This window comes from Otolemur garnettii, unplaced genomic scaffold, assembly GCF_000181295.1.
Source record: "Otolemur garnettii isolate 467f Iridium unplaced genomic scaffold, OtoGar3 scaffold00049, whole genome shotgun sequence".
Classification (NCBI taxonomy): Eukaryota; Metazoa; Chordata; class Mammalia; order Primates; family Galagidae; genus Otolemur; species Otolemur garnettii.
Genome location: NW_003852444.1, coordinates 13,175,033 through 13,189,728, shown reverse-complemented (window position 1 = coordinate 13,189,728; position 14,696 = coordinate 13,175,033). Strand labels below are relative to the sequence as shown.

Sequence of the window (14,696 nt, the reverse complement as noted above, 5' to 3'; positions counted from 1 at the left end):
CTATTAAACAGCAGCATGAAAATGCAAAGAAACACCATTTCACATTCTGCAAATGGCAAATATTTGAGCCTGATAATAAGAAATGGTGGGGATGGACACAATTGTAACCTTGACTCGACTGTACAAAAATAATGCATAATCAAAACATCTGTACCCCTGTAACATTCTGAAATTTAAAAAAAGAAAGAAAAAATGATGAGGATTTGGAGTAATGTCTCTGTAAATAAGTACTGCCTATGTAAAGATGAACTTGACAAGATCAAATACCAAGCATTATCTGGAAATTCCACTTGTAATATCTCCCCAGAAAAATGCTCACCATGTACATAAACATACAATGTCATTTGTAACAGCTAAACATGAAAACTTAAATATCTACCAATGGAAGAATGGATAAATAGACTACTGGATATTCATACAGTGGGATTCCACACAGCAAGGAAACCAGATAAAGTGTAAGTACATGCCACAAGTGGGTAAATCCCTAAAATATATTAATTTTGAAAACTGCAAAATAATATGAAGATATCATTTATTTGTATTTTAAAACACAAAAATACTAGGTATTGATACAGATACAAATACGTAATTCACATAAACAAACAAAGATAAAAGAATACCAACTTCAAGACAGTAATTACCCTTGGGTAAAGTAATGTTGGGAAAGGAAGGAGCTTCTTCACATGCTGCTGGCAAAATCTCTACCTCTCCTTCCTCCAAAACAATCACTCCCTCAATTCCATAGTCCTCCCAGGGACCATCAAAACTAATCATATCATGTTTTACACAGCGACTTGCCACAATCACTACAAAAAGTCTAAAATATCCTTCTCGTTACTCATAACCTAGACACTTGCTACCTTGCAGCTGGGTATAGCACTTTATCTGACTCCATTTTCCATCCTTCCACAAATACCAAACAACTCCTTCATGTTCTCTGACACTTTCTTCAGCAATATACCCTATAACCTCAGACTTTTCTCTAAATGTTTCCATCATTTTCTTTAACTCGGTGGTTCTCAACCTGTGGGTCCTGACCCACAGGAACTATATTAAAGGGTGGCAGCATTAGAAAGGTTGAGAACCACTGCTCTAACTGAGTCCTGGCTCTCCCTAAGGATTATCCTGCAGCCCTCTCAAATGGTGGCTGTTATCTACTGGTGGGGAAGCTGTTCAAGTTGATCTTCACCACCTTATTCAAAATCACTACACTGCCTTCATTCACTGCACCTCCAATCCTACAAGACTCTGGCTTATGCCCCGAGACTATATCACCATCAATCCTGGTTGTATATGTAGACTCCAGGTTAACCTCTTATTTTCAAAAAATATTAGTACCTTGTTCACTGTTACTCTCTCCAGTATTATCTCAGTAGTAAGTGTTGATGATTTTAATATCCACACAGATGCTATCTATAAAGCTCTGACCTCTTCATTTCTTGATGGTCTCTGTTTCAATGATCCTGTCTTTCTACAGCAATTACCTACTTCCATTGTCACAGCCTGTATCAAAACAGTATCCCTTTCCAATTTTATTTCTAAGCATCTCCCTCTCCAACCACTACCCCTGACTCCAATGATTCTTTCATTCCATCATGACCTACAATCCATTGATCTTATCAACTTTTTGCTGATCCCTCTCAGCTTCTGTTCTTACTTCCCACTTAACCAAAGATTCCATATTTAATATTTCAATTGTCTGACTTTTTTGCTTCCCTCTCTGTTTCTAACTTGGCAAAACTGCAACCTTGATTAAATCTGATCACTAACCCCTCCACACCTTAACCCACAGCGTATAGCTAGAAAAAGAAAAATCATTCACTATGCTGCCTAGTAAAAATTTAAATTTATGAGCACTAACTTAACAGGCTATTAGTCCGATCCAATAATCCTACTTTCCCTAATCCATTTCCTAGAAAACTATTTCGTATCTTCTTAATACAAAACTCTGTGCTGGAGGCTTCGAGTTTGTCCTCATTCTGTTTCTTCCCCTCACTGCATCCTCTTCCCTGATCCATGTCTTCCCAAGCTTTTCTTCCCAACTGCCAGCCCTCTGAACAACGGCAACCTTAGTATTACTCCCAGACGCTTTGGCTGCAAAACCAGAGCCATAAAAAAGAAATAGCTTTCCATGGCTTTTTAACAAACTCCCTTTAAGCCCCACTCTAGCAGCTTGAAATGCCTAGTTTTCTGGTCTAATTCCTCTAACAAACAGAACTCCATAATATTCATAGTGACTTTGTTTCCCTGAAAGAACCCTGAATTTCTGGAACAGAAAGAGTTAAAAGGAAACAAGACCTTAAGGATACTAACCTGAAATTGCTTCTGATTTGATTAAAGGCATAAATGACCCTGTTTCCAGTGGTAAAGGGGACACTAGTAGTCCATGGCATGCAGTGGCAAAATATTTAAATTATCATCTGCTGACAAGGACCTATAGAAGACAAAGCTTTGGGTAACTAAGTAGTCACTGCCACAGAAGATTTTATAAAAATATAAATAGAACCCATATTGTGCAATGGGCTAATTAGTTGCTTCTGAGTACACTAGAGATTCTTTTCTTGGGAAAAGAAAATGTTGAGCTCAAAGTTTTAAATACACACCCCAACGTCTGTGTAAGGAACCAGAAATCTATAATGCCTTCATAGAAAGCCTTACGTCATAAGACCACATGGCTGAAATTTCTGAAAATCTATCCTGTAGGTGGCTGAATTACAATGCCAATTCAATTCAAACTCTTGAAGGACATCTCATATTAGAGTTAGGGAAGAAGTAGGGTCCTAAACATTAGGACAGGGACATAGGGGCAGATTCTGATGAACCCAAGTACCCTTACTCTCTAAATTCCCCTAAGGAGGCTTTGCTAGTAGCAGACCTTCATTTCACATCTTAGAAAACAGTCTCCCTCTGAGCGAAGAGTATAATGGCTTCCATGAAATAGCTGCCTTATAGGAGACTGCTAATCTTCCTGAAGATCTACTCCAAAAGCCTCTCATTAGGGCATATAACTGCAGTCTGCGGCTAGCTATGAATGCTTACCTAAGAGTTGTCTTGGGCCACACATTAAATACACAAACACTAATGAAAGCTGATAAGCAAAAAGAAGGTCCCTGCATAATTCTCTTATCTGCCATGACAGATAAGCATTTATAGCCAACCGCAGGCCACTGAATCCCAGGAGGTCCTGGTGATTGGACACAAGATGTGACCTGTGATGATATGCAATATATACCAAAAGAACTGCCAGATTTGGTCAATTTATGTTAACAGAAAACTGGGAAATATGCACCCCTGAATCTCCTTCCCATGGTTCTGTGTTAGAGCTAGGCAAAAAATAAAAAAAAAACATACGTGCCACATTTAGAAGAGAAGTTACACATTTAGAAGAAAAGCAGCAGCATTATGCTCTGAGAGTCATGGTGGCTTATGATAACGCAACAGATGCAGAGGTGCTGGCAGGTTTGGTTTGTCTTTGCTCTTTCTCTACTCCATGCCCCCTTCCCCACTCCATGTCTAGCTCTTGTTCTTAACTGCCTGCCCAAGAACCAGACCAACAGCAACCCAGGCCCACCAGAAATCTGACTAAGAACTGACAGATGTGGTAGCTATGTACACTAACTTCTATACCAGTCCACTTTGCAGTTTGGCCTGTGGTTGCAGTGTCAAGCCATAAGCTGAACATTAACAGTTCTTATGACTACAGGAAGACCTATGGAGAAACAGCCTTATACTATATACTTTAATTCTTTTGTTTTCATATGTCATTAGCATTTATAAATTTTATGGCAAGTAGTCTTTAAGTAATTTTAAACATTTCAAGCAACCCTCTCTAATTTGGAACACCCTGAGTTCTTGGGGGAAAATAAATAAAATAATAAAAAAAGACTTACATCATTAGACTGAAATAATCGAGTCATTGCAAAGAAGGCTTCTGTAGCTTCTGTAGTTCCAAAGTGTTCACCCTAAGTAAAATTAAAAATAAACCTTTAAATTATATAATATAAAGATTTTCTCTTTGTACAAATCTTTTAGAACTTAGGGAAAAAGTATCTTTGAAAACATTCTGCCTCTGTGACTCTTATGCCTTTCAATTTATAAACCACATGGCCATTTATCTATTTATTATTTAAAATAATTAAAATATCACACACTATGCCTCAAAGTTCTGGAATAGTGGTCTCTAACCTTTTAGCTGAAACATTCTAAATTTCCCTGAAGAACTGTGATTTATAAAGAGACAGAAAATGATAGCAAGCAATTTCTACTAAGAATAGGATGTTGTTATTATTATAGTGTCTAAGAGCAGAGATTATACCTTATACCAGGGGACCTCAAACTTTTTAAACAGGGGGTCAGTTCACTGTCCCTCAGACTGATGGACGGCTGGACTGCGGGCCCCGGGACGAGTCGGCTGCTAAGCAGGACAGGCAGCAGTGGCAAAAACACCTGGCAGGCCAGATAAATGTCCTCAGAGGGCCACATGTGGCCCACGGGCCGTATTTTGAAGACACCTGCCTTACACCATACATTTCTATAATCTAATGCCCAGTACAACACCTAACATCACAGAAGCATGATAAATATTAAACCAATGATTTTCAACTGGTGTGCCATGAAAGGATCTTAGGTGTGCCATCAAAATGTTTAGACATCATTAATTTAATTAATTATTTTTGAAAGATGTTCAAAGCACAGTATTATTTTCTTTCTTTACTTTTTTTTTTTTTGTTCACCCCATTTTTTTTTTTTTTTTTTTTTTTTTTTTTTTTTTTTGAGACAGAGCCTCAAGCTGTCCCCCTCGGTAGAGTGCCGTGGCATTACAGCTCACAGCAACCTCCAACTCCTGGGCTCAAGTGAGTCTCCTGCCTCCGCCTCCCAAGTAGCTGGGACCACAGGCGCCCGCCACAACGCCTGGCTATTTTTTGGTTGCAGCTGTCATTGTTTTGGCGGGTCCGGGCTGGGGATTCGAACCCGCCACCTTAGGTGTACATGGCTGGCGCCTTAGCCGGTTGAGCTATAGGCGCTGAGCCGATCAAGACAATTTAAATGTGCTGTCAAGTTTAACTATAGGTTCAAGTGTGCCATGACAGAAAAACACTGTATTAAAACTCTGTATTAGTACACCATGGAATACTATGCAGCCATAAAGAAAGATGGAGACTTTATGTCCTTCATGTTCACGTGGATGGAGCTGGAAAATGTTCTTCTTAGCAAAGTAACATAAGAATGGAAGAAAAAGTATTCAATGTACACACCCCTATTATGAAACTAATTTATACCTTTTATATGAACGCTATAACTTAATAACAGTCTAAGAATACGGGGAGGGAGAAGGACAGGAGAAGGGGGAATGGGTGTAGGGAGGGGGATTAGAGGGATCACTTCTGAGGTTTATCTTACAAGGGTACTAGTGAATCTTCCTAAGAGTAGAATGTGAATGTTTTAAAACAATAACTAAGAAAATGACATGAAGGCTATGTTTACCAGTTTGATGGAAGTGTTTCGGATCTGTACCCCAGAAGTGCATTAATGTACATAGTTACCATTCAATAAAAACAAACAAACAAACAAACAAAAACTCTATATTAGGAATCCCAGCAAACATGGCAAAAAGGGGGACCAACTAAAAGGGTATGAATTAGGTTCATCATATAAAAAATGAAGGTTTAAGAGACTACTATGGATCTTAATACTGCCTCAAGCCCCTAAAAACATACTTTGGATCCAAGCTTCACAAACTTCAATGTGCATTATGAAGCATCCAGAAATCTTGCCAAAATACATAGACAAATTCAGTGGCTCTGGGGTAGTCTGAGATTCTGCATTTCTCACAAGCTCCCAGTGATGCAAATCCTGATCGGGGAACCACATTTTCTGAGCAGCAAGGTATTAGACACTATTTCACTAATACTCCCAATATTTCAGATCACAGATTACCTAATATATTGTCCTATCAATATTTAATTTCTTCACTAAAACCAATACCAACATTTTTCACAGTTTCAGTTTTCAGATTTCACATAAAATGTAAGTAGTCTTCAGTCTATTTACTATTTGATGAAAACACTAAAAATTTAGGATGAAAGGCAAAGCGTAAGAAGTTCACTTAAATCAGAGTATCCAGCTTGCTCATCAGTGAGACTTCCCTCTTTTCCTATCATAAGTATTTACTCAATACCTAGAAGCCTATGTGCTTTTTGGTTATATTGGAAAATCTTAAGTCCCTACTTTTTTACTTGAAAGGAAGGGAACATATGGATATGTCAACGCTGGTAGAAATTTAAAAGCATTTTTCTATAAAGCTCTACCAAGAACTAGGCAAAGATATAAAACAATGTTCCCAAATGTGTTTATGTAATTAATTGTGTTTATGCTGTGCTTGGTACCTTCCTTATCAAGATAATTAAATGTTTTGACATAAGTTGCCCCATCAAAGAAGCACTGACCAATATAAAAATATACCCTATTCTGAATCAACTTATACTACTTGAAACTGTTTATATATTGGATTTAGCCAACTTGGACACATGTGTGGTATCAAACTGACTTAGGCTTAAATGTTTGTAATATGCTGCCAGACAGGGATTATGTTTATGAACAGATATAGTTTATCTAAAACTATGTGCTTATTACTCAGTCTCATTTGCACACAGTAAAACTACCAAATCTCTGGATAAGGTCTTCAGTCACAAAACATAGTAAAGATAAACTGTTCTCTTAGGATTCAAGTACCATATGTAAACCACCAGAGTGTATGGTATTTATACAGAGGATATAAAAAAAAATTATACTATACACATCTTAAGAAAAAAACTTTATTAAAATTTTAAATCAAAATATACACTGATAACAAGAGATGAATACAAGTCATGCTGAGCCCTCCTTGTAATTGCAGAAGTCAAAAATGACTTTAACTATTACAAATTTAATATAATTTTTCCATTTCTCAAAATGTATATACATTTTTTGGTACCCACTGTGTGTGTATATTTATGTATGTGTATTGGCCCTCTGTATCTCTGGGTTCTGAATCTATTTCAACCAATCTCAGATTGAAAATATTTGAGAAAAAAAATCGTGTCTGCACTGACCATGTGCAGACTTTTTTCTTGCTATTATTCCCTAAACAATATAGTAGAACCACTATTTACATAGCATTTACAGCATAATAGGTATTACAAGTAACCTAGAGATGATTAAATGTATACAGGAGGATGTGCACAGATTACATGCAAATACTACACCATTTTCTATCAGAGACTTAAGCAGCCTCAGATTTTAGTATCCACAGGAGGTCTCCTAGAACCAGTCCCCCACAGATACTGAGGGAACATGAATCTATGAAACAAAGTTATATTTTCTAGGTTCCTAGACATGTCATGAGATTTAAAATTCTAGGGCCAAAATATAAAAAAAGAGAGAAAAAAGAAAATTAGTAACAATAATAGGAGCAGAATCTATGTTCCATGAGTACAAATATTTTTGCTGGTTTACTATATCCCCAATGCCTACAGTAGTACATAGGACACAGCAAATATACAATAAGTATTTGCTGAATGACTGAAGGAAAACTATTCCTGAATGCTTAGTATGTGCCCAGTACTATTCTCAGTGCTTTACATTTATTATCTCATTTAATCACTACAGCTTTATAATAGGTATTATTATAATCCCCATTTACAGAAAAAGACATTAAGGCACAGAACAGTTACTTGCCCAGAATATTGCTATAATGGTGGAATAGGGATAATATCATATTTAATATGAATATTAAAATCAAAGCTTTGAAACATCACTATTACACAAAAATTAAAAAGGTAAAATATCTGGAATTTATCTGATTTTGTACTCTATTTTCAGAGGGACATAAAGACCTCTAAACACATGTAAACAATATGTTCTAACTCATGCTCATTAAATTCAAGCCAAAGGATCTAACTGAAAATCACGACATACACAGCATGAATAAAAATAAACAGGTTGGGGTGGCACCTGTGGCTCAAAGGAGTAAGGCACTGGCCCCATTTGCCACAGGTGGTGGGTTCAAACCCAGCCCCAGCCGAAAACTGCAAAAAAAAAAAAAAAAAAAAGTACAGGTTGAGCAACTCTAACCTAAAAATCCAAAATGAGGAACTTTTTCAGAACCAACGTGACAAGAAAGGAATGTTCATTGAAGCAGTTCAGATTTTCAGATTAGGAATGCTAAAACTTAAATTTATTCCAAAATTTAAAAAAAAATCTGAAATCTGATATACTTCTGTTTCCAAGCATTTCAGATAAGGCATACTCAATCTATATATGTCATAGTCCTTATGTTGTTTTACATACTATTTTGCTAACCAAACACTTTCTTTTTTTTTTTTTTTTTTTTTGAGACAGAGCCTCAAGCTGTCCCCCTGGGTAGAGTGCCGTGGCATTACAGCTCACAGCAACCTCCAACTCCCGGGCTCAAGCGAGTCTCCTGCCTCCGCCTCCCAAGTAGCTGGGACCACAGGCACCAGCCACAGCGCCCGGCTATTTTTTGGTTGTAGCCGTCGTTGTTTGGCGGGTCCGGGCTGGGGATTCGAACTCGCCACCTTAGGTGTACGTGGCTGGCGCCTTAGCCAGCTGAGCTATAGGCGTTGAGCCACCAAACACTTTCAATGTTAAAATTAAATGAATTTAAAATAAATAAAATTGGCTTGGTGCCCACGCTCAATGGTTAGGGCACATGGCCACATACACCGAGGCTGGCAGGTTCAAACCCAGCCGGGCCTGCGAAACAACAATGACAACTACAACAAAAAAATAGCCGGGTGTTGTAGCAGGGGCCTGTAGTACCAGCTACTTGGGTGGCAGAGGCAAGAGAATTGTTTAAGCCCAAGCGTTGGAGGTTGCTGTGAGCTGTGACGCCACACACTCTACCTAAGGCGACAGATGAGACTCTGTCTCAAAAAAATAATAATAATAAAATAATAAACTATACTTTCCAGAAAGTACTTCATTGCATGTTACGAATTTTTATTCAGGACATAAATCTGAGGAAAATCAAAATAATTTACCTGGTTCAGTAAGTAAAGAATCTTTGTAAGAATATGCAAACATCTTCTTGGATTGATGGGAGTTTCATTGAATATACGAGCCTACAGAAACATAAAAACATCATTATATATAATAGGGTATTTTCTGCCTTTTCTAGCACAGATTACAGCTAATCAGTGTAATCAGCTGTAATACAGACTGTTTTTAATCACAATATCCCAATAATGCTAGTCATTGACAGTTCTCAATTTACTATTGTACATGACAGATGTGGCCTTGATTTTTCCATTCTATACTTTCTAACTCATTCCCTTAGGTCAACTACTTCAACTTTATGGGCTTTATCTGTTAAACTGTAATCACTTATCATGTATCATGTGATATCACATGAATACAATGAGCTTAATGTCTATAATTTATTTCAATAACCTTGCACTAAACCTCTTCTGACATTTTATTTAAAATTCCCAACACGGGCCAGGCTGCATGTCTTTGCATTTCTCTCAGTTCTAGAGTCTTCTGTGACAGGCAGCCCTCTCAAAACTTTCCCATTGAACTGTTAGATTCCTTATTTTGGATGTCCTGATCACAGTATCCCAGGGGTTCTTTGCCCACCATTCTAAAACAGAATAGAAAAGAAGGAACACTATATACTTCCAAGTCATACCTCCTGTAAGACAGCACTCTTCTCCAGATGCTGGAAAGGATTGGAGCCACTACCTATATTATAAAATAAACACATGTCTTTAATAGCTGTCCTACCCAAACTTATATATATAATACCTTCTAGAAGAGGGTACCGAATGCTTGGGAAATCTCACCTAAGTGAAATGACTGCTTGAATATCATCACAGTGACAATCATTACTAACATGCATATGAAGTGAATGAAAAAAAAAATGTGATTCTGATACTAGCTCTCTGTCATTGCCTTACTGTAAGAGCTTGGACTTGGCTTTTCTAGGAACTCTGTCCAAAAAGAATCTTCTTTCCCTGCCCTCTTTCTCCATGAATGTTAAAAATGTCATTTCCACAAGCAGGATTAATGAGATTGTGACAGGGCACTTTTGATTTCCCTAAAGATGAGCACTAATTTATGTGTTTCTAACATTTACTGAGGCAGAAAGGTTTTACGGAGAGTCACGGAGACCTGAAGCTGGAAGACCCAACCCTCTATTAAACACTGCGAATTTTTTTTTGAGGAGGCTTGGCATCTTCCCCATTTGCCTGAGCATTCAACCCGCTGTGTCCCACGAAACAGACTTGCTCCCAGGGAGCCGGACCAAGCCAAGGTCCCCAGGAAGACTGTAAGGCACCTCAAAGTTCATAGACACACACACTGTCCCGTTGACCCCAGACCCACTCTGGACCTAACCCTACCATCACCCGGCGCCGCTGAGACGCTCGTACGCACTACTCCCCTAGCCCGGGGCCAGCCGAGAGCGACGGAGGCGGCTAGGTAGGGCAGCGCCGGGGAGAGGGAAGTGGGCAGTGGGGAGACTGAGACGGGGGCGGGGCCGCCCAGCTGGCCGAGGCCGCGCGCGGGCGCCGGGACCGGAGCGCGCAGCCCTAGGGGAGGCTCCGGAGCCGGGGGGAGGGGCTATGGACTGGCCCCCGGCCGGAGTGGAGGGAAGGGGAGGGACCGGCTCCAACTCCGGCCCCCGGCGCCCACGCCCCCAGCCCCGCCGTCCCAGAAAGCAGGTGGCGGCGGGAGGGGGAAAGGGCCCCCGCGACTGAGGGTGGGCCTCAGAAGCCCCGCGCGTACCAGACTCCTCGTCCTTCTTGTCGAATTTTTTAATCATCTTGGACGACTTCCCAGCGCCCAGACACAGCGCAACCGTCCCAGGCGCCGCAGCCGGCTAGCGGAAGAGACTGCAGGAAGGTCGGCCCCATGCCCTCGCGCCTATTGGGTCGCCGCGCCGTCACTCGGGGCCAAGGCCCGCCCTCCCCGGCCTTGGCGGCCGCCCCAGCCCCCCAAGGACGTAGTCACGCCCTCTCTTCGCTCCCCAACCCGGACGGAGGCGGGGCCAGACGCTGCCCCGGCGGGATGGCTGGCCACACGCTAGTCGCGACCTAGCAGCGCACGCCTGCTGCGGCAGGAATATGGTTTTATTTGGGTGGAGGCTTCTGCAGGCCCTAGTCTCTGGCGAGCGAGGGGGTAGGCTTGAAGGGATTGTGTTCACTGAGTGACAATGGCATTTTTGATGATCCACTGTTGAGCCCTTCCATGGCGGAAGTCACTTTCCCCAGGCGCGATTCTGGTAGGCTTCTCTTTTAGGAGCGATGAAAGGGTTAGTGGTTCCCAGATCACCTTGGAAATCGGCGTTTCACTCCTTGACTTCTTGGAGACTAGGACAAAGCACAGGACACTTGGGTGGATGTGGGTTTTCTTAAGTACTAGAACGATACTTAATGGAAGGTATGAAACAGACCCACTTGAGGAGACCAGAAAGCTGGTCTTGACTCTCAGCACCTTCTCTATTATCTTGTATTGTTTCCCTTCATCAAAACACAGTTGAAACACACTGCCAGTTTGGAAGCTTCCTTGTATAATCTCACCCCTGTCTAATGATTCCTTCTGAAACCACACTGGCACTTAATGTGCGTTCACTCGTATATTCACGTTCCTCTTAGCCTTTTCTCAAAACATACACTGATTTTCTGTTCTCTTGTCTGAGAGTGTGACTAAGAAACTTTTTCTGCCATTGCATCACTTTGTCCAGTCTAGCAACCTCTGTTCTTTGGGCGTTTTTTGGTTTGTTTTTTGTTTTTGTTTTTAGACAGAGTCTCACATTGTCACCCTCCGGTAAAGTGCTATGGCATCACAGCTCACAACAACCTCAAACTCTTGGGCTTAAGCAATTCTCTTGGCCTGAGTCTCCCGAGTAGCTGGGACTACGGGCGCCTGCCACAATGCCCGGCTGTTTAATTGGTGTTGTTGTCATTGTTGTTTAACAGGCCAGGGCGGGGTTTGAACCCACCAGCCCCAGTGCATGGGGCCAGCGCCCTAACCACTGAACTACATGCACCAAGCCCCCTGTTTGTTCTTTGGAAGCTTCCATTGTGGGATCTCCTTGCTCCCATCCTCCCCCATTGTTTGGATACATTATATATAGCCTATAAATATCCCTGAATCTACTCTCATACTCCTACTGCTGTCATCTAGTTCAGGTCCTATTATCTGCCTCTCAGACAGCTTCCTAAGAAGTCTTCGTAGGCCCCATTCCCATGCAAACTGTTCTCTATATAATTTTTTTTTTTTTTTGAGACACAATCTCACTTTGTCACTCTTGGTGGAGTGCCATGGTGTCACAGCTCACAGCAACCTCAAACTCTCCGGCTTAAGTGATTTTCTTGCCTAAGCCTCCCTAGTAGCTGGGACTATGGGTGCCCACCACAATGCTCCACTATTTTGTTGTTGTTGTTGTTGCAATTGTCATTGTTGTTTAGCTGCCCCCAGGCTGGGTTTAAACCATCAAACCTGGGTGTATATAGTCACCGCCCTCTATGTAATCTTTATTTGGATGCCTGGTGAACATGAAACATTATTGGGGAAGAGGAGGTTGCTTGCTGTCTCTTTTGCTTGAAATGGTGACATTGGTTCAACTTCTCAGTAGACTGCCTTTGTTTAGGAAATGTACCATAATTGGCTCTTTAGATAAATAAGTATCCACTCATTTTTCTTGAGAGAAACTATAAAGTCATCATGAATCTAAAAGGTGCTACAGACTGAGATAGTAAGTGTTCTGTTTAGAAAGTAAATTGAATGTATCCTTAACAGAATCATGCCCTTGCGAAATTAGAGAAATTCTAACCTAGATTAGATTGTAGAGAAATTCTTTCCCTTAAATATTGATTAAGATGAACTATTGATATCCTACATATGGTATCACTTAAGATTTAACTCCAACTTGACTGAATATACTATTAACTATATTATGTTTCCCTTACTTGCTTATAAAGTTTAAACCAGACTTTGTAGGTGGAGCTTCCTTTCTAGGAAATAGATGTTTGTACTTGTTTATTCTGGAGCTGAAAAATAAATGGGTTTTGGAAAAGGGGAGACCCACTTCCCCTTCCTTGGCCCCAAGGGCATTGGGATCCTAGGCAGATAGGCCTAGAGATTCCCAAGAATGGGTAATGTTCTGGATGAATTCTGGAAAGTATGAAGGAGTGAGGTTGGGTTTGAAGCTGAGCTTAAGTGTAGCCCCTTTAAAGCACAGTGAATCACTCTCTTCTCATCACTTTTCCTCCATATCTGTGAAGTTTTGTTTAATACCATGGGTGGATTTTAGCAATGTGTAGTTACATAGTATATGAGGAGTAAAAAGGGGAGCAGTGGTAGAGGTGGGGTGGGGTAGCAAATAGGTGAAGCAGAGGTAGAGAGGCCTAAAAAAGCCAGTTAAAGGATGTCATAATATGACCTGGCACCTCTGGAATCGTGGCTGTTTGGGCTATGGAAGACTGGCAAAGAGGTTAAACAATCACTAGGATGACTTCATAGAACCTCAGAAATTGCTTCAGGAGAGAAACTGGATAAGGGAATGGACCTTATCTTAGAGTGATAATGTGGTGAAGTCTAAGGGTTCATCACTTATACATCTAATACACAAATGTGTATTTGGTGCTCTGAAATCCTTCAGTGGGTCTCAACTCCTACTGGATAAAATCCAAGGCTCTTTATAGTCTGGTTCACCTCTTTCACACATATTGAAAGTGCTATTATTAGTGCTTGATAAGTGTCCAACACTTAGTAGGCACTCCATAAATGCTGCTAAATAAATGACAATATGTGAGAAGGATTTTCATTGCACCCTCTTCCATACCACTTTGTTTAGGAAATGTACCATAATGGGCTCTTTACATAAATAAGTGTCCCACTCATTTTTCTTGAAAGAGACTATGAAGTCACCATGAATCTAATAGATGCTGCAGACTGAGATAGTAACTTATCCCAAATTTCTTCCACCCTATACCATTCCCTAATCCTCAAACACTTTTGGACCTCTGAGACTCACAGTCTTATCCTTCTAGAGCAGTCTTCCTTAAATATTATATGGGTACCACTGGGTATTCTAGGTGATACATAGATAAACATTTTAACATCTGTTATAAAGTTGATTTGATGTATATCAGAAAAAATATATTATTATCATGATATATCAAAACCATGGTGTTAATGATATATTATTAATTTGGGTAAGAATTTTTATTCTTTTAAAGAAACATGCTAAATAAATATAGAGCAAATAATATATCAATATGGTAAAACTATTTAAGTCATAGGGGATGTTATTTGGGAAACAGTATGCTAGAGCTTTCTTGAAATTTGAAGATTTAAACAGAGTCCAAGGTTTAGTACCACTTGAACCTCTAGGACAGTGGTTCTCAACCTGTGGGTCGCGACCCCTTTGTAACAATGAAAACACATCCTGCATATCAGATATTTACATTACGACTCATAACAGTAGCAAAATTATAGTTATGAAGTAGCAACAAAAATAATTTTATGGTTGGGGAGTCAACACAACATGAGGAACTGTATTAAAGGGTCATGGCATTAGGAAGCATTAGAAAGGCTGAGAACCACTGCTCTAGGAGTTATAATAGCTTCCATGCAACCAGGAAAAATAGTCTCCAGAACTACCACAAGAGATGCCAATTTGCCAGCTTGGC

At 40.2% G+C, this 14,696-nt stretch overlaps 2 protein-coding genes across 3 annotated transcripts in view; both read right to left on the bottom strand.

The window, feature by feature from the left end:
• The window catches only part of LOC100959858 (coatomer subunit gamma-2), a 112,761-nt gene extending 101,850 nt beyond the window's left edge, over window positions 1-10,911 (bottom strand). The window contains exons 1-5 of one of the 2 annotated variants that reach the window (XM_023514223.1): window positions 10,786-10,884; window positions 9,689-9,741; window positions 9,042-9,122; window positions 3,891-3,962; window positions 2,314-2,434 (exon numbers count right to left, since the gene is read on the bottom strand). Coding sequence is in view for 1 of the 2 variants with exons in the window: in XM_003791614.2 (XP_003791662.1) it covers window positions 3,891-3,962; window positions 9,042-9,122; window positions 9,689-9,741; window positions 10,786-10,822 (243 nt within the window). In the remaining variant the exon portion in view is untranslated. Of the gene's footprint in view, window positions 1-2,313; window positions 2,435-3,890; window positions 3,963-9,041; window positions 9,123-9,688; window positions 9,742-10,785 lie in introns of both variants that reach the window. The other variant, XM_003791614.2, reaches the window with a different exon arrangement.
• Window positions 10,912-11,199: 288 nt separating this feature from the next.
• Window positions 11,200-14,696, bottom strand: part of TSGA13 (testis specific 13) — an 18,260-nt gene continuing 14,763 nt past the window's right edge. The window contains exon 7 of the mRNA XM_003791669.1: window positions 11,200-11,369. Coding sequence (XP_003791717.1) covers window positions 11,200-11,369 — 170 coding nt within the window. The remainder of the gene's footprint in view (window positions 11,370-14,696) is intronic.